This window comes from Macaca mulatta, chromosome X, assembly GCF_049350105.2.
Source record: "Macaca mulatta isolate MMU2019108-1 chromosome X, T2T-MMU8v2.0, whole genome shotgun sequence".
Classification (NCBI taxonomy): domain Eukaryota; kingdom Metazoa; phylum Chordata; class Mammalia; order Primates; family Cercopithecidae; genus Macaca; species Macaca mulatta.
The window spans coordinates 23,509,477-23,537,366 of NC_133426.1; the positions used below are offsets into that span (position 1 = coordinate 23,509,477).

Sequence of the window (27,890 nt, forward strand, 5' to 3'; positions counted from 1 at the left end):
GGTCCAAATCATACCAAAAATGTTCTGTTCTGTAAATATGCACAATTAGAAATTATGGCTAATTCCATTACATTTCTTTTTTGTCTTCAAAACTAAAATAACTTTTTTGACACGCAGAAGAAATCTACATGTGTTTTTGAAAAACGTAGAAAAAGCAAAGAATATAAAAAACTGGAATCATGCAAAATCCACCTAATTATAACAAATATCTTGGTATATAGCATTCTAGACATTTTCATATGCATATGTACATTAAAATTCCCCATAAAGGGCCGGGTGCGGTGGCTCATGCCTGTAACCCCAGCACTTTGGGAGGCCAAGGCAGGTGGATCACCTGAGGTCAGGAGTTTGAGACCAGCCTGGCCGACATGGTGTAATCCCGTCTCTACAAAAAATACAAAAATCAGCTGGGCGAGGTGGCACACGCCTGTAATCCCAGCTACTTGGGAGGCTGAGGCAGGAGGATTGCTTGAACCTGGGAGGCGAAGGTTGCAGTGAGCCGAGATCGTGCCAGTGCACTCCAGCCTAGGTGACAAGAACAAAACTCCATCTCAAAAAGAAAAAAAAATTCCCATAAAAGGAGAGGACTTCCTGTAATCTCAATAATATCCTGCAATTACTAAGAATTCTAAGTATGCATAGGAAATGATATCACTTACCAATCTTATCCACCAGGGCTGTAACTATCGATAAAGGAGACATCTTGGCTGAATGGATTTTGTTGTGCATGTAACAAGTAAGAACTGCAGGAAAACAGGAGTGTACCAAATTTTTAAAAGGCAGAATTATTTCCCAACAGTTCCAATTTACTCCCTGGAATCCATTAAAAGTCTTGTCTCCTTTTGAAGACCCAGCCCCCAATATTCCATGGATCATCTTATCCTAGGACCAAACACTTTTATAAATTGAAGGATTTGGGAGATCCTCCAATCTGACTGCCCCCTCAATTTTAAGATTTGGTGAAGAAATCAAAGCCCGAAGCAAGCCCAGACCCACCAGGCAGCTTGTTACTACTCCACAGAGACTCAGTGCCAAAATCAGAATAGGAACTCAGCACATGAGTCTGACAGTATCAAACATCTTCAGGAAACAGAAACAAATCACAAGGACTTGGCTACCTGTTTTCTCCCTGGCTCTGTCCTAATTAATCATGAAACAATTATTTCACTCAGTTATCCCTCCTTCCCCATAACACCCTTGGCTCCTATGCCACCCTGTGGTTATCTCTATACTTTCCATATTTTAACAAGCATTTATATGTGCCAAGCATGGTTCATGCACCTTACAGATATCAACTCATTTAAAGTTGTATAATTATATGTTGGGCCGGGCGCGGTGGCTCAGCCTGTAATCCCAGCACTTTGGGAGGCGGAGGCAGGTGGATCACGAGGTCAAGAGATTGAGACCATCCTGGCCAACGTGATGAAACCCTGTCTCTACTAAAAATACAAAAATTAGCCGGGCGTGGTGGCGTCCCAGTTACTCAGGAGGCTGAGGCAGGAGAATCACTTGAACCCAGGAGGCAGAGGTTGCAGTGAGCCGAGATTGCACCACTGCACTCCAGCCTGGCAACAGAGTGAGACTGTCTCAAAATTAAAAAAAAAAAAAAAATTGTATAATTATATGTTGATTGGCTCCCTGCTTCCCCTATGATCCATTCAAATTTGCATCACAAACTCTCAGGACAAGATATGTGGCTCAATAGTATTTGTTGAGTAACTGTAAATCCTTCCATCTATGCACCTACTAAAGGACGCACTGGGGGAATGACAGGCTAAAGGCAATAAATTCCATTTAAAAGTCTTTGTCCAGCAAAGAAATCAGATGGCTCCAACCTATGACAACATGAGTAGAAATGAAGACTATGAGTTAAGAAGAAGGTAAACCTGACAAGACTTGAATAAATTCAGTTTTCTAGCTTGGATAGGTAAGCATGGTGTACTAGTCACTGAAAAAGAGAACACAGACTGGGTACAGTGGCTCATGCCTGTAATCCCAACACTCTGAGAGGCCAAGGCAGGAGGATCACTTGAGCCTAGGAGTTCAAGACCAGCCCAGGCAACACAGCAGAGACTCCATCTCTACCAAGAACACAAAAGTTAGACAGGTGTGGTGGCACATGCCTGTAGTCCCAACTACTCAGGAGACAGGTGAGAGGATTGCCTGAGCCCAGAAGGTCAAGGCTGTAGTTAGCCATGATCATGCTGCTACACTCCAGCCTGAACAAAAGAGTAAGGCTCTGTCTCAAAATAAAAAGAGAATATAGGAAGAAAAGAATGGGCCATTTTCAATGTGTTGAATTTGAAGAGCCTATGGCACATCCAAATGAAGGTATTGGGCAGGGCACAGTTGTTCACACCTGTAATCCTAGGGCTTTGGAAGGCCATAGCAGAAGGATCATGTGAGCCCAGAGTTTGAGACCAGCCTGGGCAACAGAGTGAGACCCCTGTCTCTACAAAAAACTTTACAAATTAAGCCAGGCATGGTGGCTCAAGCCTGTAATCCCAGCACTTTGGAAGACAGAGGTAGATGGACCACCTGAGCCCAGAAGTTCCAGACCAGCCCAGGCAACATGGTGAGATCCCGTCTCTACAGTAAAATACAAAAATTAGCCAGGCATGGTGGCATGTGCCTGTGGTCCCAGCTACTTGAGAGGCTGAGATGGGAGGATGCTTGAGCCTGAGATGTGGAGGATACAGTGAGCTGTGATTGTACCATTGGACTCCATCCTGGGTGACAGAGTGAGACCCTATTCCAAAACAAAACAAAACAAATTAGCCAGGCATGGTGCAGTGTGCCTATAGTTCCAGTTACTCAGGAGGCTGAGGCAGAAGGAACACTTGAGCCTACAAGTTCAAGGTTGCAGTAGGCTATGATTTTACCACTGCACTACAGTCTGGGCAACAGAGCGAGACTGTCTCTAAAAAAGAAAAATAAATCTAGTAGCTAAGAGGAAAAACTGATTGAAACTCAGAAAAACAGGCCAGAAAATGTAGCTTCGTAAGTATTCAGCACACTGATAGCAACTGAAACACTGGGAGTAGATGGGTTTATAGAGAATCTGCAATGTCAACCCAAAAAAGGGCAGAAGGGAAGGGTAGAGAAGAGACGGAGGAAAACGTAATATAAATGTAGTTTTTACCACTGATCGATACACTTAAAAATGATAAAGATGGGCCAGGCGCGGTGGCTCACACCTGTAATCCCAGCACTTTGGGAGGCCGAGGTGGGGGGATCACCTGAGGTCACGAGTTTGAGACCAGCCTGGCCAACATGGCAAAACCCCATCTCTACTAAAAATACAAAAATTAGCCAGGCGTTGTGGCAGATGCCTGTAAGCCCAGCTACTTGGAAGGCTGAGGCAGCAGAATTGCTTGAACTCGAGAGGCGGAGGTTGCAGTGAGCCGAGATGGTGCCACTGCACTCCAGCCTGGGGGGTGACAGAGCAAGACTCTGTCTCAAAAAAATAAAATAAAAAATAAAAAATAAAGATGGTAAATTTTATATTTTAACCTCAACTTAAAAAATAGTGCTGGGCTCAGTGGCTCACGCCTGTAATCCCAACACTTTGGGAGGCCAAAGTGGGAATATCCCTTGAGTCCAGGAGTTTGGGACCAGCCTGGGCAACATGGCAGACCTTGTCTCTACTAAAAATCAAAAAAATTAGCCGGGCATGGTGGTGTGCACCCGTAGTCCCAGCCACTCAGGAGGCTAAGGCAGGAGGACTGCTTGAGCCAGGAGGTTGAAGCTACAGTGAGCTGTGATCATGCCACTGCACTCCAGTCTGGGTGACAGAGTGAAACTCTGTCTCAAAAACTACATAAATAACTTTAAAAGATTTAACTATTTTCACTGTTAAATTTTAAAATGCCTTAAAATTTAATTAATATGAACAAATTATAAAATTCAAAAGGCCGGGCGCGGTGGCTCATGCCTGTAATCCCAGCACTTTGGGAGGCCAAGGCAAGTGGATCACCTGAGGTCAGGAGTTCGAGACCAGCCTGACCAACATGGTGAAACCCCGTCTCTACTAAAGATACAAAAAATCAGCCGGGCGTGGTGGTGGGTGCCTGTAATCCCAGTTACTTGGGAGGCTGAGGCAGGAGAATCACTTGAACCTGGGAGGTGGAGGATGCAGTGAGCTGAGATTGCGCCACTGCACTCCAGCCTGGGCAACAAGAGCGAAACTCTGGCTCAAAAAAAAATAAACAAAATAAAATAAAATGAATTCAAAAAATAATCACTTTTTGAAAGAGCAGAAGGCAAAACCCTGGGGATAACTTACATTTAAGGGATCAACAGAAAAAGAGGAACCTACAAAGGGGACTACAAAAGAGCAGCCAGAGAAGCAGAAGGAAATGTCACCAAAGCCCAAGGGTGGGCTGGACGATATAAGAAGCCACAAAGGGGTCAGGTCAACCCTGAAAAGCATCCATTCAATTGTGCAGTAAAGGAGCCAATGGCGAGCTTGGCAAGAGCAGTTTCAATGGCGTGGAGGAGCAGAAGCCGGAACACAGCAGACCGGCAAATATTTAATAACAGGAAGTTAGCATACAGAGGCAATGAGAGCAGGTGATTTTCCCAGTTCTTTTCAGAAAGTGAGCTATGAAGTAAGGAAGAAAGTGTGAGGTGTTATAAGAAAAGAGGATTTTTTACTTATCTTTTTTTTTTTTTTTTTGAGACAGAGTCTTACTCTGTCACCCAGGCTGGAGTGCAGTGGTGCACTCAGTTCACTGCAGCCTCTACCTCCCGGGTTCAAGCCATTCTCCTGCCTCAACCTCCTGAGTAGCTGGGACTACAGGCACACGCCACTATACCCGGCTAATTTTTGTGTTTTTGAGACAGAGTCTCGCTCTGTTGTCCAGGCTGAAGTACAGTGGCACAATCTCAGCTCACTGCAACCTCCACGTCCCAGGTTCAAGCAGTTCTCGTGCCTCAGCCTCCCGAGTAGCTGGGATTACAGGCACGCGCCACCATGCCCGGCTACTTTTTGTAGTTTTAGTAGAGATGTGGTTTCACCATGTTGGCCAGGCTGGTCTCGAACTCCTGGCCTCAAGTGATCCACCCGCCTCGGCCTCCCAAAGTGCTGGGATTACAGGCGTGAGTCACCCTGACCGGTCTATTTTTCATTTTAAGATGGAAGAAGCTTGAATATGTTTATAACTTGAGGGAAAAGTGAAGTTGAGAAAAGGCTCAGGAAATGATGGAGAAAGCTAAGTGATAAGGCAGTTCCTTGAAGAAATAGAAGGAATAGAATCAAGTGAACAGGTTAAAGAGACTGGCCAGGCCGGGTGCAGTGGCTCACGCCTGCAATTCCAGCACTTTGGAAGGCCAAGGCAGGCAGATCACGAGGGTCAGGAGATCGAGACCATGGTGAAACCCCGTCTCTACTAAAAATACAAAAAACTAGCCGGGCGAGGTGGCGGGCGCCTGTAGTCCCAGCTACTCAGGAGGCTGAGGCAGGAGAATGGCGTGAACCCGGGAGGCAGAGCTTGCAGTGAGCCGTGATCGCGCCACTGCACTCCAGCCTGGGGGACAGAGTGAGACTCTGTCTCAAAAAAAAAAAAAAAAAAAAAAAAGAGACTGGCCATCAATAGCAGTTAATGAGCAAGAAAGAGGGTAGTGGTGGCAGGGGAGTTTGTGTATATACAGACACCTAAGCAAACCAAAGTCAACCAGGATGTAGTGCAGTGGTGTCACCACAGCTCACTGCAGCCTCGACTTCCTGGGCTGAAGCAACCCTCCCGCCTCAGTCTCCTGAGTAGCTGGAACTACTAGTGCATGCCACCACACCCAGCTACTTTTTTGGTTTTTGTAGAGATGGGGACTCACTGTTTCCCAGGCTGGTCTCAAAGTCTTGGCCTCAAGCGATCCTCCTGCCTCGATCTCCCAAAGTGCAAGGATTATAGGTGTGAGCCACTGTGCCCAGCCATGAATTTTTAACTGGGTTCATTTAATCTAGAGAAAAGTAGTTGCTAGGTGTAAGCTTAACAACAAGCTTATATCTATATTTTAAAAGTCAGAGCCGGGCGTGGCGGCTCACAGCTGCAACCCCAGCACTTTGGGAGGCTGAGGCGTGCAGATCACCTGAGGTCAGGAGTTCGAGACCAGACTGGCCAACATGATGAAACCCCATCTCTATTAAAAATACAAAAATTAGCTAGATGTGATGGTGGGCACCTGTAATCCCACCTATTCAGGAGGCTGAGGCAGGAGAATCGCCTGAACCCAGGAGGTGGAGGTTGCAGTGAGCCAAGATCGGACCACTGCACTCCAGGCTGGGCAACAAGAGTGAGACTCTGTCTCAAAAAAAAAAGAAAAAGAAAAAAAAAGGCCAGGCATGGCAGCTCACACCTGTAATCCCAGAACTTTGGGAGGCTGAGGAAAGAGGATCCTTTGAACCCAGGAGTTCAAGAAAAACCTGGGCAACACAGGAAGACCCCATCTCTATTAAAAAAAATAGTTTAATAGTTTTTTAAAAATATATTAGAACCTTTCTTCAGACCCTTTCCCAACCATTCAGCCCAAATATCATTAGGTGGGAGCAAGTAAGGTAGCCTAGAGTAGGGGGCTGGCATCTGAGCAGGGTGAGGAGGACATCCTTGCAGAGGGGCTGCAAGAGTGATGGCAGAGCGTGTCACAGCTTGAGCACAGTGAAGAGGGTGAGCCTGCAGAGGGGGACCTGGTGTGGGGTACCAGAGCCCAGGTGAGGTGAGGGGAGCATCCGTGATGCATGAGGGGTGGCAGCCATAGGAAACTGGTCACATACAGGGGAACTGATAAAATAAGTCAATATATGAAGGAGAATGGAGCCAGTTGGAGAAGGGAATACAAATATGGAAAGGAAGGAAATGAGAATGAACCCCGTGGTGGCTGAACTGGAATTGGAGCTATCAGTGCAATCCCATGGTTTTCGTACATACATCTGTACAAAGATTTAGAAATAACATATATGTATGTATATGCACATGTATTTCCCAGCTCCTCTGCTAAGAGGGTATGGGAGCAGTGATATCCAGGAGCAATGACCACTCCCAACGCACGTATCTCCATTTCGAAATATCATCCTCCATTTCAAAATATCATTCTCCATTTCAAAATATCATCCTCCACTTCAAAATATCATTCTGCATTTCAAAATATCATCCTCCACTTCAAAATATCATTCTCCATTTCAAAAAAGGGCTCCTTGGAGATGTGGGTGATTCTAGGACTGGGGCAAAGTACAAGATGGGCCTAGAATATCTTATTGTGCCAGAAAGTGAGAAAGGGCTCAAAGAATAATGGGGACGCATCAAAGAAAACCACACAGAAGCTAGCCTGAAGGGACTGGGACACTCCTGGGACCATTTGAGCATCAAATAGATGATAGTAACATATTATAGTCCATTCAATAACATAGGAATTCCTGAGTCCATACTGATTTAAAACTAATGAATTGAAAGTCTGATGAAGGTCTCAAAGTTACCTGCCCCCTCTCCTACATGAGGTACTTATTAATTACGAAGGGGAAAAGAGTAACTTTACAGTGAAGAAGAGTGGCAGACGTCATCGCCATCCAGTAAGCAAAGCTGATATCATCAGTAACGAGAAATCAAAACCATGTACCACTTGATAGGATGCAATAAGAACAGAGAATCCCTTCTGTGACATTCCTGCCAGAGATGCATATCCCAAAGCTAATCATGAGGAAGCATCACACAGACCCAAATTGAGGGACAATACACAAAAGAACCATGTCAAAGTCACGAAAGTCAAAGAAAGATTAAGGAACTAGTCCTGACATGACAATTAAATCAACATATGATTCAGAACTGGATCCTTCTGCTATGAAGGACCACTGGCAAAAGTTGAATGGGACCTGAGGATTAGACAGTATGACACATCAGTGTTAATTTCCTGATTTTTTATGACTGTTTGTAGTTATGTAGAAGAATGTCCTTGTTTGTAGGAAAGACATATTCAAATATTTGGGGGTGATGTGGCATCATGTCAGTGACTTATTCTCACATAATTCAGGGACAAATAATTTTTTTTTTTTTTTTTTTTTGAGACAGAGTCTCACTCTGTCGCCCAGGCTACAGTGCAGTGGCGTGATCTCAGCTCACTGCAACCTCCACCTCCCAGGTTCAAGTGACTCTCCCGCCTCAGCCTCCCGAGTAGCTGGGACTACAGGCACATGCCACCACGCCTGGCTAATTTTTTGTATTTTTAGTACAGACAGGGTTTCACCATGTTAGCCAGGATGGTCTCAATCTCCTGACCTCGTGATCTGCCCACCTCAGCCTCCCAAAGTGCTGGAATTACAGGCATGAGCCACCGTGCCTGGCCACAGAAAAACTCTTTATACTGTATTTGCAACTTTTCTGTAAGTTTAAGACTTTTTTTTAAGTTACTAGTAAGAAAGATTATTCAGACTATACCTCCATTAAATAGGAATCTACATTTATTTTGGAGACGGAGTTTCACTCTTGTTACCCAGGCTGGAGTGCAATGGCACGATCTTGGCTCATCACAACCTCTGCCTCCCAGGTTCAAGTGATTCTCTTGCCTCAGCCTCCCAAGTAGCTGGGATTATGGCGCCCGCCACCACAACTGGCTAATTTTGTATTTTTAGTAGAGATGGGGTTTATCCATGTTGGTCAGACTGATCTTGAACTCCCAACCTCAAGTGATCCGCCTGCCTCAGCCTCCCAAAGTACTGGGATTACAGGCATGAACCACCACACCTGGCCGATGTCCTTCTTTTTTTGTGCACTTTAGAATATCACCATCTGTGCAGGTTAAAGAATAAAAGAGCCCTTTCCAGTCACAGAATTCAATGTATATCTGTAGGTATCTATTAGAAAGACTAAAATAATACCAGTACCTCCCAAGCTGTCAAGATCCTCAAGAATCCTGCCAAATCTGTGAAATAAAGCAAACGGTGAATTAAATGCAAATCATGTTGGTCTCCTTTTAAAAATAAATAACACACTTCAGGGTGATGAAAATGTTCCAAAATCGATTATAGTGATGGATGCACAACTCTCTAAATGTATCAAAACCATAGAATTGTACACTTTAAATAAGTGAATTGTATGGTGTGTGAACTGTATTTCAACATTGTTATAAAACACGGAAATAAAAACAAATACATAAAAATAGCACTGTGTTACCTTACGGTGTTTTGAACAGTCAAATATTTCTCTCGTAATTCAGGCTCACTGCCCAAAGGCAAGAGAACTTCAATGTAACTGTCCTTCATTCTCCTAGGAGGCAGTTCATCCTGTGATTTAGCCAAGAAACTATGAAGTAACTTCCTTTCTTCCATTGCCTTCACATGGTCTCTGAGAGGAAAGGATGCAGGATTCATAAAACAAGAGCAGTGCTAGCCCACAATTCCAGTGGTATACAGGTCAGTAAGATACCATCAAAGGAGGAAAAAGAAGATCTGGGCCTACTTTCACCTTCTCTTCCTTTCCTCCCTTACCACCCACCACTTGGTGAAATTGATCATTTCCGGTATCATTTCTCAAGCTTAAAAACATACTTAGGCCGGGCATGGTGGCTCACACCTGTAATCCCAGCACTTTGGGAGGCCAAGGCAGGCAGATCACGAGGTCAGGAGATCGAGACCATCCTGGCTAACACGGTGAAACCCTGTCTCTACTAAAAAATACCAAAAAATTAGCTGGGCGTGGTGGCGGGCGCCTGTAGTCCCGGCTACTCGGGAGGCTGAGGCAGGAGAATGGCGTGAACCCGGGAGTTGGAGCTTGCAGTGAGCCGAGACTGCGCCACTGCACTCCAGCCTGGGTGACAGAGCAAGACTCTGTCTCAAAAAAAAAAAAAGAAAGAAAAACATACTTAAGGCCAGGTGCGGTGGCTCATGCCTGTAATCCCAGCACTTTGGGAGGCCGAGAGAGGTGGATCACCTGAGGTCAGGGGTTCGAGACCAGCCCGGCCAACATGGCAAAACTCCATCTCTACTAAAAATACAAAAAATTAGCCAGGCGTGGTGGTGGGCACCTGTAATCCCAGCTACTTGGGAGGCTGAGGCAGGAGAATTGCTTGAACGTGGGAGGCACAGGTTGCAGTGAGCCAAGATCACAACACTGCACTCCAGCCTGGGCAACAGAGCAAGACGGTCTCAAAAAAAAAAAAAAAAAAAAAAAAAAACAAAAAAAAACAAAAAACAAAACTTAAAAGTGATATAGATATACCCAAATGAGCCATATATTCACCCTTATCAAAAAGTTTACTCAAAGACTAGAATATTTGAAATTAAATTAAAAATTCAGAGAGATGGACACAATAGTATATATATAAATATATACGCTAAAGAATGGGTTGGCCACTCTACTTTATATTCCCATTTCTCACCTGACAGTTCTCGGATTCTTTGAGCCCCAGTTCTCTCTCTCTCTCTGCCTTCAATTTCAGGAAAGAGAGACAGAGGAGGGAAAATGGACTATATCCAAAGGAAGTATGGAAGGCAGAACAAAAGGTAAAGAAGAACAGAACATGAAAAGGGACAGAAAGGGAAGAAAAAGAAGAGAAGATTAAGGTGGAAGAGAAAAGAGAGACAAGGGGATACGGAACGACAATGTTGATAAGAACATTAGCTAAGATGTCTTTCTAAGCTTAACTTATAAAGTATTATTTCCAGAAATGTTTACCCTTCAAAAAATACAGGAGATAGAGGAATGAGTTAAATAACACCAGTAAATCCAGAATGTGGAACATTCTCAAGACAAATGGCTTGGCCTCCTTAAAGTCAAGCTCATGGGGGAAGAATGGGGGAAGGATGACTGTCTATTACCCTAGATTAGGGGAGACTAAAGAGTCATAACCACCAGATGCAATATGCAATCCTTTATTGGATCTTGATGTTTTTTAAACAGCTATAAAAACATTTTTGTTAAAAGGAGTAATCTATTTTTTAAAAAATGGTAACAGTTAAGGAAATGTGACTATGGATGAGTAATATACTAGCAAGGAATTGCTGTCAATTTGATTACATGAGAGAATGTCTTATTTGCTGGAGATAAGCAAAGGCTGGTTTATAAAATATTTACCGGAGATACACGCTGAAGTGTTGTATCTATAATTTATTTAGAAATGCTTCAGCATATGTGTATATTGGGAAATTTGGCAAAATATTAATAAGTATCAAATCCAGGTGGTGGGTACACAGGTATTCATTCTTTCTACCTTTTAGTAAATTGAAATTTTTCATACAAAGAATTTAAAAATAAGTCATTAATTTCTATACCAACGATAGATTATTATATATCTAGTGATCACTCGTGTTTTTTCTATCTCATTGTAGCCTCAAAATTCTGTAAACCAAGAGGGATATGATCCTATTTTACAACAAGGAAATATTGTGAGAAAGATAAAGACAATATGGGAGGCCTAATTTTGAACTGACAAGAAGCAATAAAGGATTCAAGTTGCATGAAACAGAGAAACTAAGAGACTTGGGTTCAAGTCCCAAACCCTGATATTTAATCATTCAATCTCTGAGTTTCAGTTTTGTGTGTAAAAAAGGAACAGGAACATATGTCATAAGCATGTCACAAGTTTTGTTATGAGAATCAGTGAGGTAATATACCTAAATGCACTTTGAAAATGCAGAATATACGTAAATCACCTTCTTTCATGACAATGAGGTGTCATCTGATGAGCATGTTGAAATGTTGACCTTCTCCCCCAAGCAAAATACTTCTCAACCTATCTCTGAACACAGGGCTCCCCATCCCCACTGCGAGACCATCAACTGAGCCTACATACAGCCTAGTATAATACGTTGGGGATGAAAAGAACGAATGAAAACAAAGATGCATACCTCCAGTTTGTGGATGCTCCTACTATCTCCCGCAACTTATCTCGAACTGAAACAAAAATAAAGAGGACATTCCATGAAACAAAGAAATACGAGAAACGGATTATGGCAATGAGCTCAAGAACTATGAAAAGCAATTCATGCACTCAAAAGATTTAAAGATCCATAGATTTCCATTTAATGCCACAACAAACAGCTCAGGGACAGGATCAAGCCTCTGCTCCCTAAAAACCTGAAAGAACTATACTGTCTCTTTAGTGCACAAATGAATACCTTTATGCCAATCACAGGGTTTATATAAACAAACAGAAAAGGATAACTTCAACTATTCATTTAATGGGGCTGTATCAGTGTTAGCCAATAAGAACCATTATGATGGAGATATGAACAGGATTCCCACCTATCTTCTTTTTTGTTTTTTTTTTTGTTTTTTTTTTGAGACAGAGTCTCGCTCTGTCACTCAGGCTGGAGTTCAGTGGCACAATCTTGGCTCACTGCAACCTCCACCTCCCGGGTTCAGGCGATTCTCCTGCCTCAGTCACCCCAGTAGCTGGGATTACAGGTGCTGTGCCACCACACCCGGCTAATTTTTGTAGTTTTGTTTTGTTTGAGACGGAGTTTCACTCTTGTTGCCCAGCCTGGAGTGCAATAGCATGATCTCAGCTCACTGCAACCTCTGCCTCGTGGGTTCAAGTGATTCTCCTGCCTCAGCCTCCCAATTAGCTGGGATTATAGGCAGACACCACCATGCCCAGCTAATTTTGTATTTTTAGTAGAGACGGCGTTTCACTATGTTGGTCAGGCTGGTCTTGAACTCCTGACTTCAGGTGATCCACCTGCCTCGGCCTCCCAAAGTGCTGGGATTACAGGTGTGAGCCACCGTGCCTGGCCCCCATCTATCTTCTTATACGCAGTATTAGATCAAATTACTTAGTTCAGAGACTAATACTAATATCCAAATCTGAGTCTCATTATAATTAATTTCTCATATATTTATAGTCTTCTAGTTGTTAGAAAAGTTTAAGCCAGAAAAATGAAGCAAAGACTTACATCAAGCTAAGGCAAAGAATGCAATTTTAGTTAATGCCACTGCCCAAAAGTGCAAGCATATATTAGTGCTTACAAAATTTAAGCTCTTAAAAGAAAAGCTGATACTAATTACCACACACACCATGATTCACATGTATAGGTGAACATGCTATATGAATAAAGGGAAAATCAATTAGAGAACCAGCAATAATTGGAAACTAAAAGATAAATCTATAGTATTTCAAATACTGTGTTGAGTTCATGTGTTTTTCCTAGCACTTCAAAATACATATTCCAGTTATAGGAAATTAACTATAGCAATCCTCAGTCCTTCAATAACTAAGTGATCAAAACCAAATATGATTAATATTAACATGCATTTTAACTTTCATGAAAAAATGGTTTTCTATCAAACAATTATGGATACACCATAAGTTTGGTGTATAATTACAATTAAATGTTACAGAACTGCAAACAACAACCATTAGTAATTTAGTCTTATTTCTGATTTTTTCCTCCTAAGTGCCTTGAATAAAAGAATGGACAGGGCCGAAGCGTGTGAATCATGAGGTCAGGAGTTCAAGACCAGCCTGGCCAAGATGGTGAAACCCCGACTCTACTAAAAATACAAAAATTAGCCTGGCGTGGTGGGCACCTGTAATCCCACCTACTCGGGAGGCTAAGGCAGAGAACTGCTTGAACCTGGGAGGTGGAGGCTGCAGTGAGCCAAGATCACGCCACTGCACTCCAGCCTGGGCGACAGAGTGAGACTTCATCTCAAAAAAAAAAAAAAAAAAGAACAGGCCAGGCACGGTGGCTCACATCTGATATCCCAGCACTTTGGGAGGCCAATACAGGCGGATCACTTGAGGCCAGGAGTTTGAGACCAGCCTGGCCAACATGGCGAAACTCCGTCTCTCCTAAAAAATACAAAAATTAGTTGGGCGTGGTGTAGCATGCCTGTAATCCCAGCTACTCGGGAGGCTGAGGCAAGAGAATCGCTTGAATCTGGGTGACAGAGGTTGCAGTGAGCCGAGATCCTGCCACTGCACTCCAGCCTGGGTGACAGAGCAAGACTCCATCTCAAAAAAAAAAAAAAAAAAAGAATGGATAGAAAGTACCTCAAACAGGATATGGACTACTGATGCTCACTGACATAAAATAATTACTGCTAGCTTAGTCAGTGTAAGAAGAGAGGCAAGTACTGAGGGCCAAGAAGGAAAAAATTTAAAATTTTATTTACATATATATTTATATACACACATAATATAATTTGGACCCTTTAAAGAAGCCAAAATTTTAATTATAATGAATACTCCTAGTTTCATAAAGACAATCCACAGTTTGCATATCATATTGGTAATTGAAATTAACTTTAATTAAGCATGGACTAACAGGATCCCTCGAACATAACTATGGACTAGGAGTGTTTACTCGGTACAACTAATGGGCCCATCTCTTTTTTCCCATGCCTTCAGAACCTACACACAGGAAGTGGAAATCGCTTAACTAAAAGAGCTCAGTCCTCAAGGCTCCCAGGAACAACAGTTCAAAATCTGAATGTGACTTTTTTTTTTTTTTTTTTTTTTTTTTTTTTTTTTTTTTTTTTGAGACGGAGTCTCGCTCTGTAGCCCGGGCTGGAGTGCAGTGGCCGGATCTCAGCTCACTGCAAGCTCCGCCTCCCAGGTTCACGCCATTCTCCTGCCTCAGCCTCCCGAGTAGCTGGGACTACAGGCACCCGCCACCTCGCCCGGCTAGTTTTTTGTATTTTTTAGTAGAGACGGGGTTTCACGGTGTTCGCCAGGATGGTCTCGATCTCCTGACCTCGTGATCCACCTGTCTCGGCCTCCCAAAGTGCTGGGATTACAGGCTTGAGCCACCGCGCCCGGCCGACTTCTACCTGAAGCTATTAATATTATGCAGCTATCCTGGTCATTTCGTCAATGAAATGTTTATGAAAGATCTACCTTTAATATGCCTCATTTGCTCTAAACTACATTTCTATATACCTTTCAAATAAAAGTAAAACAAGGTTTTTCACCACATAGACATATAAAACATAGACACCATGCTTGCCTTCATGAATGTGGAAGATTCCCTGTTTCTTGGGGTTCTGGGGTCCTTGAGTCAGTCCTCTTCCAGGAGTAAGCTGCCCCTTGCCCAAGGCACAAAGCCTATAAAACAAGATAAAACACAGAGTAGGTTCCCCAGCTTTTTCCCTGGCAATCTCAAAGACCTACCCTCCTCCCAGAGTATCTGGCCATACCACCCTTAGTATATATTGTCTTGCAGGAGTCTGTAGTTGTTTCACAAGTGTATGTATGTTTTCATGAGGCTATTCCATAAATCATTTCTCCCACTAAACATTTCTTGAGAGCAGAGACCAATTAGGTAATTATCTACAAAATAAATAAAAGATGGCAACTAGGTTTAATGGATTTATTATTGGTCTATTTTATTAGTTTCAGAAGTCCATAATCGATTTGGTAAACAACTGAGCAAACTCATTATGAACAATTTATTCTGTTCTTTATTATCGCACCATATCTCCTCAATAAATAAGATAAACCCAATTATAAAGTAAACTTTGAACACTGAATTAGCCCTTTCCAGATGCAAAGAAAGTGTTTATTTAACTTATGCAGAAATTTTCTAGAGTCCCAACACAATAAAATAAAAGCTATCTACTGGCCACGGTGGCACAGGCCTGTAATCCCAGCACTTTGGGAGGCTAAGGCAGGTAGACAGGTTGAGCCCAGGAGTTCAAGACCAGCCTCGGCAACATGGCAAAACCCCATCTCTACAAAAAATACAAAAATTAGCCAGGTGTGGTGGCATGCACCTGTGGTCCCAGCTACTCAAGAGGCTCAGGTGGGAGGATCACTTGAACCCAGGAGGTCGAGGCTGCAGTGAGCCAAGATTGCACCACTGCACTCCAGCCTAGGCAACAAAGTGAGACCCTACTTCAAAAAAACAAAAGATAAAAGCTGTCTAACTAAATGTGCCTAACCTACTCTCCCAAAATAAGTTGATTTTGGTTCATTATTGCTTAAGTGTTGACTCCTTTTTTTTTTTTTTTTTTTTTTTGAGACGGAGTCTCGCTCTGTCACCCAGGCTGGAGTGCAGTGGCCGGATCTCAGCTCACTGCAAGCTCCGCCTCCCGGGTTTATGCCATTCTCCTGCCTCAGCCTCCCGAGTAGCTGGGACTACAGGCGCCCGCCACCTCGCCCGGCTATTTTTTTGTATTTTTTAGTAGAGACGGGGTTTCACCGTGTTAGCCGGGATCGTCTCTCGATCTCCTGACCTCGTGATCCGCCCGCCTCGGCCTCCCAAAGTGCTGGGATTACAGGCTTGAGCCACCGCGCCCGGCCAAGTGTTGACTCCTAATCACACAATATTAGGTCAGGGGTAGCACACAGGCAACATCACAGATTAATAAACGGATCTGTGAGAGCACAGTTGAAGAGGGCAAGGCACTGAATAGGTCAAGAACCCTGCAGGCCAGGCGTGGTAGCTCACGCCTGTAATCCCAGTACTTTGGGAGGCCAAGGTAGGCAGATCACTTGAGGTCAGGAGTTCGAGACCAGCCTGGCCAACATGGTGAAACCCTGTTTATACTAAAAATCCAAAAATTAGCTGGGCGTGGTGGCAGGCACCTGTAATCCCAGCTACTTGTGAGGCTGAGGCAGGAGAATCGCTTGAACCCAGGAGACGGAGGTTGTAGTGAGCCGAGAACATGCCACTACACTCCAGCCTGGGTGATAGAGCGAGACCCTGTCTCAAAAAAAAAAAAAAAAAAAAAAAAAACCAGAACCCCAGATACTGTCACCCATTCTAGTTCAATTTACTAGTAAATTCTCACTACCTAATGTAGGAATAAGCAATGACTAACAACAAAAAAAGAGATACTTTTAATTTTCTTTAGAGACCAAGCTACTATAGATTTCTCTTCTGAAGGACAGCATTCAGAGAAAGTCTCTCAGTATTTACAGTATTCTGTAAAATCTACATGCAGTGTTGACACTGTGCTGTTAGAACAAATCCTTATCCTTTCACCAAGTCAAATCATCTAATTGCACAGAACACAGAAATATGAGTACATGCTCCTTGGCTAATTGAACTTCTTAGTCACCCAGTTATCTTATTTGGTTGCAACACAATCCCTGCTGGTCTACGAAGACCAAAATTCTTGCTGGAGGATTTGGGATTTTGGATCTCTGTTTATTCTTCAATCACACAGCTAATGAGCCTCTCTCGTATATATTTTAGTTTTACTTTTTCACGAAAAATATTCAATTCCTGTACTTTTGCATGCAGATAATATATATATATTTTTTTCAGACGGAGTCTCGCTCTGTCGCCCAACCTGGAGTGCAGTGGTGCGATCTCAGCTCACTGCAAGCTCTGCCTCCCGGGTTCACACCATTCTCCTGCTTCAGCCTCCCAAGTAGCTGGGACTACAGGCGCCCACCAGGCATGGTGGCTCACGCCTGTAATCCTAACACTTTGGGAGGCCGAGGCGGGTGGATCACCTGAGGTCAGAAGTCCGAGACCAGCCTGGTCAACATGGTGAAACCCCATCTCTACTAAAAACATAAAAGTTAGCCAGGCATGGTGGTGCGCACCTGTAGTCCCAGCTACTCTGGAGGCTGAGGCAGAATCATTTGAACCCAGGAGGCGGAGGTTGCAGTGAGCTGAAATGGCATCATTGCATTCCAGCCTGAGCAACAGAGCAAGACTCCATCTCAAAAAAAGAAATTAGCATTTTACAACTGAATATATCTGGTTTTAAAGAACACACTGGAAAAAGCTAATCCTTTCTATTGCTATGATTAGCTGAAAGAGCAAAAAAAAAAATGACCCCCAACGCATTAATAGCAACTATAATAGATATGTTAAATGTATCCAATATAAGAAGTGGGATCTGATTCTGAATGGCTAAATACCCTGAATACACACCACTAACAGGAGCTATATAACCAGTCTCACATATCTGAATAAATACACATATACACAGAAATTGTTTTGTTACACTAAGAAGCAGCATTTTCTGAAGAGGGATGAAAATCATTCTGTCCTGCTTGTGTGAGAGGCAATACAGTATAGGGGTTAAGAGCCCAAAGGCTGGGCACACTGGCTCACACCTATAATTCCAACACTTTGGGAGGCCAAGGCAGGCGTATCACTTAAGGTCAGGAGTTTGAAACCAACCTGGCCAACATGGTGAAACCCCATCTCTACTAAAAATATGAAAATTAGCTGGGCATGTTGGCGGGCACCTGCAGTACCAGCTCCTCGGGAGTCTGAGGCAGGAGAATTGCTTCAACCCAGGAGGTGGAAGCTGCAGTGAGCTGAGATTGTGCCACTGCACAGCAAGACTCTGTCTCAAAAAAAAAAAAAAAAAAAAAAAAAAGAGCCCGATCATGCTGCTTATTAGCTGAGTGACCTTAGACAAGTTACCTAGCCTCCCTGATCCTCAGTTTCCTCATCTGTAAAATGGGGATAATACTACCTATCCCATAGGATTGTCAAAAGGATAAAGGAATTAACACATATTAAACCCTGAAGGGCATGTCTAGAAGATCATGTCTAATATACTGACAAGTCCTCAAAAAACTCTAGCTATCATTATTCCAGAAAGTCATGCTTCTCCAAAGTCTCCTCTAAAGAGCAAAAAGAACCAGGCTGGGCACAATGGCTCATGCCTGTAATCCCAGCACTTTGAGAGCCCAACGTGGGAGGATCACTTGAGACCAGCGTGGGCAACATAGGGAGATCCCGTCTCTACAAAAAAATTTTAAAATATTAGTCAGGCGTAGTGGTGCACACTTGTGGTCATAGCTACTCAGGAGGCTGAGGTGGGAGGATCACTTGAGCCCTGGGGAGGTCAAGGCTGCAGTGAGCCATGATCGCACCACTGCACTCTAGCCTGGGTAAAAGAGCAAGACTCTGTCTCCAAAAAAAAAAAAAAAAGAAAGAAAGAAAGATTGCCTCAGCCAGGCACTATCATGGACCATTGCCAAACATAGAATCAACTGAGGAGAGGAAAGAAGGGAGTTAATGAATACAGAGAAACACTTTGGTCAATTTATTTGGAAAATTGTGGTCCTAGAGCCCCATTGCTTTGCATGCTGCCTTAAGAAATTTGGAAATACATTCCTGTGACACAACAAAGGCATAATTGGAACACTTTTTGAAAAATGTTGCTTACACCAATAGCATATTGGTAATAATAAATCTACATCATACTGTCAACATAGTATTCGGGAATATTCGGGTAATAGTAATTTTTTTTTTTTTTAGACAGTCTCACTGTCACCCAGGCTGGAGTGCAGTGGCGACATCTTGGCTCACTGCAACCTCCACCTCCCGAGTTCAAGCGATTCTCATGCCTCAGCCTCCCGAGCAGCTGGGATTACAGTTGTGCACCACCATGCCCAGCTGGTTTTGTATTTTTAGTACAGACAGGGCTTCACCATGTTGAACAGGCTGGTTTTGAACTCCTAACCTCAAGTGATCAGCCCGCCTCGGCCTCCCAAAGTGCTGGAATTACAGGCGTGAGCCACCACGCCTGGCATGTAATGGTGACTCTTCACTACATTTGGTATCCTATTTACTGATAATCTGATGGAAACTGTGGACCTTGAGCGGGTGTGGGAAGGACTGGAATACATTTTTGCTCACACACAAAATGGTATATACTATTTCAGGAGGTGCACAGACCCTTTTTGATACCCCCATGTCCTCCTATATTTGAAGATTCTGATTCAAACCAACCTCCTTAAGAAACTGAGGCCCCAATTTCGGATGACTTTCCCCAGTGCCAGTCAACGGGCACACCAGCAGAGTCCGGATGAAGCCCAGTTCTTCCGATCTCCCCCAACACGCACACAAACCACACTGAGGTGGAGGAGGTGAGAGAATGGTTTTAATCAATACTTAACACTTCAGTACCTCAGGGTTACTGGCTTATCTCCTGATAAGCCCTCAGGAGTCTTACTTATAGCAAAACCTCTAGGCCTTTACTGTGGAGAGGCCTTTGTGACGCTCAAGTCCAAGGACCTCATGAGTGAACCTTTCCAATCAAAGGAAATCAAGGAACTCAAGGCCTCCACGGCCGGCCTAGGGAGTCACGTAAGTCACCCTGGAGGTGTGAATAGAAATGTCTTGGCTCAGCCCTGGGTCCCAAGCATACAGCAGTTGGCAAGGAAGAGTGTTCAGTGCAATAACAGGCAATGCTACTCATATACCCTCCACTCCGAGGAAATAACCTCTATTTAGAGACTAAACAAAGTCAGGTGCCTCTTGCAAGTCTAAAAAAGAAAAGAAGCTACAAAGGTTGCCCACCAAAGAACCTAATCATCTCAGTCGATATTCATTTGTGAACTCCTCCTCTCACTAGACACTAAGAGATTATCTGCTTAACGTTCAATAGTTTTTTGTTTGTTTGTTTGAGACACAGTCTCACTGTGTCGCCCAGGTTGGAGTGTAGAGGCGCGATCCCAGCTCACTGCAAGCTCTGCCTCCCAGGTTCACACCATTCTCCTGCCTCAGCCTCCCGAGCAGCTGGGACTACAGACGTGCACTACCACGCCCGGCTAATTTTTGTATTTTTAATAGAGAGAGGGTTTCGCCATGTTGGCCAGGCTGGTCTCAAACTCCTGGCCTCAAGTGATCCATCCACCTCGGCCTCCCAAAGTGCTGGGACTACAGACGTGCACCACCACGCCCGGCCTCAATAGAATTTTCAAGAAAGGAACACAGGGTTATGAAAGCACTTGAACAGGACCATGGAGCTTTTGTAGAAGACCTTTCACATTGCAAGCTAAAGTCAACTGTGGCCCCTCTCATAATGACTTTCAGTTGTCTTCAAATAGTTTAACAAAGGTTTTTTGTTTGTTTTTAAGTACTATAAACAAGAGAGACAGAACCCTACAACTGATAACAAAGTCCCCAGGAACAGTGAGAGAGAGATCCAGGACCTCCAAGAGAATTGATGGGGTTAATGTGAGTCAAAAGCACGATGAGTCACATCAGGGGGACAGGCCCACTGGCAGCGAGATAACTTCAGAAACTGGAGTAGGTGTGAGCCTGGGAGCCAGCAGGCAGAAAACTCGGAAAGGCTGGCATGCTCACGTGAAAGGGATTAGAGAGACCTGGATACGCTCGGAGTCTAAGGCCCTCAGGCCTTAACTGTGCCAGCTGGGAAGATTACATATACAAAAAGGCATCCTCCCTTACCCACGTGGTCCAATCAAAGCACCCAGCCTCTTATAAGGGCTTTGTGGCTCATTAAAGGTAAAGTTCAAATAGGCACCAGGGCCCTAGACGCACAGTCCTTGGGTCCTGGGAGCCAAAAGTTACCCTGCAATCTCTGCCAATGTTACAACAAACTTAAGTCACAGCCTAAGTAGGTCAAGCATTTAATCCTAAAAATGTCCTCCAAAGGAGGATGGAGGGCTAGAGGTAACACAGAACTCAAAATACCATCTTTCTGACAAGGGGCTACCCCAACGCGGCTACCAACCACACCCCTGATGAGCAAGGAGAAAGGAATTTTAGGGAACACCCAACTTCCTCCCTTAAAAGTGTCGCTTTGCTTTTAATATCAAACTCAGTGCCAGAAGTCGCCAAAGTGGGGGCGAGGTTCTCCCAACCCAAGGCCGGCGGGCTCATGTCCGGCCGGAGTCACAGTGGGCGAGCGCCCCTTATCAGCGAGCCCAGATGCCCATACGTGGCCCACTTCTTCCGCCGGGGCCAGCCCGGAGCTCAGAGGGAAGGCGGGGGCGCCCCAGGCTACCGCCCTGCCAGCCCCTTCCACGCGCTGCCACCTACCGCAGTGCTGCCCGCCTCATTGCACTAGGCTGCCGTGAGCGCGATGGAGAACCGGGTCCCGCGCGCTAGTCGGCGGAGGGAAACTGAGGCGATCAAAGACGCATGAGCACCCGACCGCGCCCTAGCTGCGAGACAGCCTGGGGGCCGGACCGTGGGGTCCGGGGGTGGGGCTTCGCTGTGCCGGGGCGGGGCCGCGCTGTGCCGGGGCGGGGCCGCGCTGTGCCGGGCGGACCCTACCAGTTCATTGACTGAAGGCTGGAGTCCGCCTCTGCGGAGCTTCCTACTCAATCAGCTGTGCAAGTCGTGTTGCTAGAGCGAGGACCGGCCTATTCTCGGTTGAGTAAACGAACCACGCAGCAACGCCAGAGCGTGATGTCGAGAAGAGGCGCGGCCCCGCCTGGTGGAACTTGTCTCCTTTATCCTTGATCCCCGCGTCTTGGCTTCGTCTGTTCTTACCCTGGGCTGCACATTGGAATCTCCTGGGCAGCTTTCCAAAATACTGATACTTGGCCGGGCGCGGTGGCTCACGCCTGTAATCCCAGCACTTTGGAAGGCCTAGGCGGGCAGATCACCTGAGGTCAGGAGTTCCAGACCAGTCTGGCCAACATGGCGAAACCCCGTCTCTACTCAAAATACAAAAATTAGCCGGGCGTGGTGGCAGACGCCTGTAATCCCAGCTACTCGGGGGACAGACACGAGTATCGCTTGAACCCGGGAGGCGGAGGTTGCGGTGAGCGGAGATCGCACCACTACACTTCAGCTTGGGCGTCAGAAGGAGACTCTGTCTCAACAACAACAAAAAAACCCTGATGCTTGAGACCCACTGGCTGGAGATTCTGGTTTAGTCCTGGGCGCGGTCTGGGCTTCGGGATGATGTCTAAGGGTGCCCCCAGGTGATGCTAATGTAACCAGAGGCTAAGAACCACTGACCTAAAGGGAAAAACATTGTTCGTCTTCTCTTCTCGGCCTGACCCCTAATGTTTGACATCTTGGCCGAGCTAGAGAGATTCAAGGCCAGAGCGTTTAAGATTCTTTCACCCTACGACCTAATTCTCCATTTCTTTCAATGGTTATTACTGACTTGCTTGCATTGTGCCAGGCACTATTGCAGAGATTGGGGTTACAAAAAGAAAAAAAGGACAAAAATCCCCGCCCTTAAGGCGCTTGCCTGTTGATAAGGAAGGAAAACAAATCAACAAACAAGTTAGCAAATAACATGATTTCTTTCTTTCTTTTTTTTTTTTTTTTTTTTTTTTTGAGACGGAGTTTCGCTTTTTTTGCCCAGGCTGGAGTGCAGTGGCGCGATCTCAGCTCACCGCAACCTCCGCCTCCCGGGTTCACGCCATTCTCCTGCCTCAGCCTCCCGAGTAGCTGGGATTACAGGCATACACCACTATGCCTGGCTAATTTTTGTATTTTTAGTAGAGACAGGGTTTCGCCATGTTGGCCAGGCTGGTCTTGAACTCCCGACCTCAGGTGATCCACCCACCTCGGCCTCCCAAAGTGCTGGGATTACAGGCGTGAGCCACCGCGCCCGGCCAACATGATTTCAAATATAGTAAAGCAGTTTAAAGGAGAAATAAGGTAATGAGTGGGGATCTTTTGAGAATATAAGCAAGTCGTGCTTTGCCTCTAAAGATGGCAATTTCCTAAAAGGCAAGGGCCATATGCTTTTTCACAATACCTCATGCTAAGTAAAAATGTATTGATTTGAATTAAGCTAGATTTCTGTTTTGAATCACTTCATGAGTTACACATGGAGCATGGTCTTCAGCTTTCTCTTTCTACCAAATTTCCCCTGCTTTTATCAATCTCACATCTGGAAGACACCCCTTTTAGCCGACAAGGATCTCTCCTTCATTTTTGTTCACATTGTCTGTACCTTTTCAGTGATTGTCTTGTTGGTTTTGTGTCAGCCATATTTCTTTATACTCTACCACACCTAACACAGAGGGCAATAAATATTGTATTGAATTATACTATTTTTGTTCTTCTTTTTACTTGAACTTTTCTTAGAAGCAATAGGAGACTCAGGGAGAAAAAATAAGTATAAGAGAGAATTTTTTGTAAATGGTATAATAGGTAGGTACAGTTTATAGTTTTTCCTGCAATGGAGTCACCTTCCATCAATTTCCAAATTATAAAGACACATTCTCATCAATATAATAAACACCATCGATGTTGGCTGGAACAGCCGAAACCAAGGACTTAATGCCATGCAGATGCCATCTCTCTATTGCTTATCTTTGCTTTCCTTTGCATACTGGCTTCATTCGTTTTTCACTCTATGTAATGGCATTCTCCATATGGCAATAGAAGCTCCTGAACTTTACATCTTACAACAACAGCCACACACATACAGACTGACCCAAATTTCTACGGCCCAAGTACAAAAAAATTCTGAGAAGAGATTCATTGGTTCAATTTGGATCAAGTACATACTCCTGGACTAGCCAACTGTGGCATCGGGGTAAGGAACCCTTGCCCTGACTTACCAGGAACTGCCTCACCCAGACTCATGGCCAGGTACTGGGTCACAATCTACTAACACGGCTATTTCCATAAGTAACTGTACAGACGGGGATACGGAGCACCTTCTTAGAAAAGGAGTACGGAGGCCAGGCGCGGTGGCTCACGTCTGTAATCCCAGAACTTTGGGAGGCTGAGGCAACTGGATCACCTGACGTCAGGAGTTCAATACCGGGCTGGCCAACATGGTGAGACCCCTGTCTCTACTAAAAATACAAAAATTATCTGACTGTGGTGGTGGGCACCTGTAATCCCAGCTACTCGGGAGGCTGAGGCAGGAGAATCACTTGAACCTGGGAGGCGGAGGTTGCACTGAGCTGAGATCACGCCACTGCACTCCAGCCTGGGCAACAGAGACTCCATCTCAAAAAAGAAAAAAAAAAAAAAAAAGGAAAGAAAAGAAGAGGAGTACGGAGCAGCCAACCACATAGATGTCCACTACAGAGGTTAAAGAGGGAAAAAAATGATCACATCACTTAGCCCACCTACCTTAGTTCTAACTTCAGGGAACCCCTGCTAGACCCAGCCTGCCTAGCATTCATCCACGAGTCTCTAATTATCTCAATTGGCAGCATGCATAAAATTCTTTTTTTTTTTTTTTTTTTTTTTGAGATGGAGTCTCGCTCTGTCACCCAGGCTGGAGTGCTGTGGCCGGATCTCGGCTCACTGCAAGCTCCGCCTCCCGGGTTCACGCCATTCTCCTGCCTCAGCCTCCTGAGTAGCTGGGACTACAGGCGCCCGCCACCTCACCCGGCTAGTTTTTTTGTATTTTTTAGTAGAGACGGGGTTTCACCGTGTTAGCCAGGATGGTCTCGATCTCCTGACCTCGTGATCCGCCCGTCTCGGCCTCCCAAAGTGCTGGGATTACAGGCTTGAGCCACCGCGCCCGGCCAGCATGCATAAAATTCTTAAAACAGCTTAGCAACTCTGATTTCTGTGTGTGTTGTTGTTGTCGTCGTTATTGTCAAGCATATATGCTATAACACATTTTGGATAGCAGGGAAGGAAGGGGAAATGGTCACAAAATCAGAACAGGAAACGTACAACGATTGTATAGTGGCGAGAATCACTGTCCTTAAGTAACGGGTTCTCTACCCAATGTTTTTGTTTCCTGTTATGTTCTATTAGTTCTATTTTAATATGGTCTCAGGGTAACAGAGATGGTATCAATTGTGTAATTAAAAGTTACCTAATCATGCACTGACAGATACATAAGATATTATTAATGTCATTATTACAAGTAAAACAATAAAATCAAATAACAAGGCTGGAAAGCAGTATCCCAGCACTTTGGGAGGCTGAGGTGGGAGGAGATCGCTTAAGAACAGGAGCTCAAGACCAGCCTGGTCAACATAGCAAGACCCCATGTCTTAAAAAAAAAAATTGTTTAAATCAAACAACAAAACCTAACAAGGCATTGTCAGTTCTTTTTTTTTTTTTTTTTTTTTTTTTTGAGACAGAGTCTCGCTGTGTTGCCAGGCTGGAGTGCAGTGGCATAGTCTCCACTCACTGCAACCTCCACCTCCTGGGTTCAAGCGATTCTCCTGCCTCAGCCTCCTGAGTAGCTGGGATTACAGGCATACGCCACCACGCCCAGCTAATTTTTGTGTTTTTAGTAGAGATGGGGTTTCACCATGTTAGCCAGGCTGGTCTTGAATTCCTGACCTCGTGATCCACCCGCCTCAGCCTCCCGAAGTGCTGGGATTACAGGCGTGAGCCACCACACCTGGCCAATGGCATTGTCAGTTCAAGCTAGTATTATGAGTGAAAAATATCCAGTTACCATCTTTCCTTGGGCTGCTGAACAATATATACTTTTGGATATCTGATTTAGGTAGAAAATGTTCCCGGAAAACTGTCATCAACTTTCAAACAAAGTGATTCAAACTACGATTTCAACAGGACAGAGAAACTTTTTAAAAACATCTCTTATTTCCTGAATTATTCAGATTATACAAAAGGATCCACAATAAGGTTAGGAGGGGAGGGCCAGGTACGGTGGCTCATGCCTATAATCCCAGCACTTTGAAGCTTGAGGCAGGCAGATCACCTGAGGTCAGGAGTTCGAGACCCGCCTGGCCAACATGGCAAAACCCCATCTCTACTAAAAGTACAAAAAATGAGCAGGGCATGCTGTCATATGCCTGTACTCCCTGCTACTTGGGAGGCTGAGGCAGGAGAATTGCTTGAACCCGGGAGGCAGAGGTTGCAGTGAGCCAAGATCATGCCACTGCACTCAGAGCCTGAGCAACAGATGGAGACTCCATCTCAAAATACAAATAATAATAGTAATAATAAAGTTAGGAGGGGAGAAGGAAACAATGTAAAAGTATTTTCCAGCTGGACACCGTGGCTCACCGCTGTAATCCCAGCACTTTGTGAGGCCGAGGCGGATGGATCACAAGGTCAGGAGTTCGAGACCAGCCTGGCCAATATGGTGAAACCCTGTCTCTACAAAAAATTCAAAATTAGCTGGGCATGGTGGCACAAACATGTAGTACCAGCTGCTCAGGAGGCTGAGGCAGGAGAATCACTCGAACCCAGGAAGCGGAGATTGCAGTGAGCCAAGATCATGCCACTGCACTCCAGCCTGGGTGACAGGGCGAGACTGTCCCCAAAAAAAAAGTATTTTCCACCCTAACGTTAAAGAAAAAAACAGAAAGACTAGTGGGCTGTTACATGAATGTGCTTAGTTTTTTTGTTCGTTTGTTTGTTTGTTTGTTTTTTGAGACAGAGTCTCGCTCTTATCACCCAGGCTGGAGTGCAGTGGCCCAGTCTCGGCTCACTGCAACCTCCGCCTCCTGGGTTCAAGCGATTCTCCTCCCTCAGCCTCCTGATTAGCTGGAACTACAAGTGCCTGCCACCATGCCCGGCTAATTTTTGTAATTTTGTGGCCCCCAGATCCACTTTTATGACTGCTTTTCAAATCCAAGTGTTGAAAGGTTCTCGTCCAGGAGGCTGAGGCAGGAGAATCACTTGAACCCAAGGAGGCAGAGGTTGCAGTAAGCCGAGATCGTGCCATTGCACTTCAGCCTGGGCAACAGAGCAAGACTCCATCTCAAAAAAAAAAAAAAGAGAGAAAGGTTCTTGTCTTTAGAAATACTTTTCCCGGCTGGCGCAGTGGCTCACGCCTGTAATCCTAACATTTTGGGAGGCTGCAGCAGGTGGATCACTTGAGGTCAGGAGTTCGAGACCAGCCTGACCAACATGGTGAAACCCTGTCTCTACTAAAAATACAAAAATCAGTCAGGCACGGTGGTGCACAACTGTAATCTCAGCTACTCAGGAGGCTGAGGCAGGAGAATTGCTTGAACCCCGGAGGCAGAGGTTGTAGTGAGCCGAGACCACGCCTTTGCACTCCAGCCTGGGTAACGAGAGCAAAATTCGATCTCAAAAAACAAACAAAAAATGCTTTTCCCGCTAACAATTTTCTCTTGCTTAAAAATGGCAAACATGGCCAGGCACGGTGGCTCACGCCTGTAATCCCAGCACTTTGGGAGGCTGAGGAGGGTAGATCACTTGAGGTCCGAAGTTCGAGACCAGCCTGGTCAACATGGTGAAACCCTGTCTCTGCTAAAAATACAAAAATTAGCCGGCCGTGGTGGCGCATGCCTGTAGTCCCAGCTGCTTGGGTGACTGAGGCAGGAGAATTGCTTGAACCTGGGAGGCA

The 27,890-nt window shown here is 44.9% G+C and overlaps 1 protein-coding gene across 2 annotated transcripts in view; it reads right to left on the bottom strand.

Annotated features, from left to right (window-relative positions):
• ACOT9 (acyl-CoA thioesterase 9) overlaps positions 1-21,830 on the bottom strand; it is a 39,173-nt gene extending 17,343 nt beyond the window's left edge. Inside the window, exons 1-7 of one of the 2 annotated variants that reach the window (XM_015127097.3) lie at positions 21,692-21,830; positions 14,933-15,030; positions 12,999-13,025; positions 11,831-11,876; positions 9,159-9,329; positions 8,870-8,907; positions 660-743 (exon numbers count right to left, since the gene is read on the bottom strand). In XM_015127097.3, the coding sequence (XP_014982583.1) occupies positions 660-743; positions 8,870-8,907; positions 9,159-9,329; positions 11,831-11,876; positions 12,999-13,025; positions 14,933-15,030; positions 21,692-21,711 (484 nt within the window). In that variant the 5' untranslated portion in view covers positions 21,712-21,830. The remainder of the gene's footprint in view (positions 1-659; positions 744-8,869; positions 8,908-9,158; positions 9,330-11,830; positions 11,877-12,998; positions 13,026-14,932; positions 15,031-21,691) is intronic. The other variant, XM_015127098.3, reaches the window with a different exon arrangement.
• Positions 21,831-27,890: the final 6,060 nt, after the last annotated feature.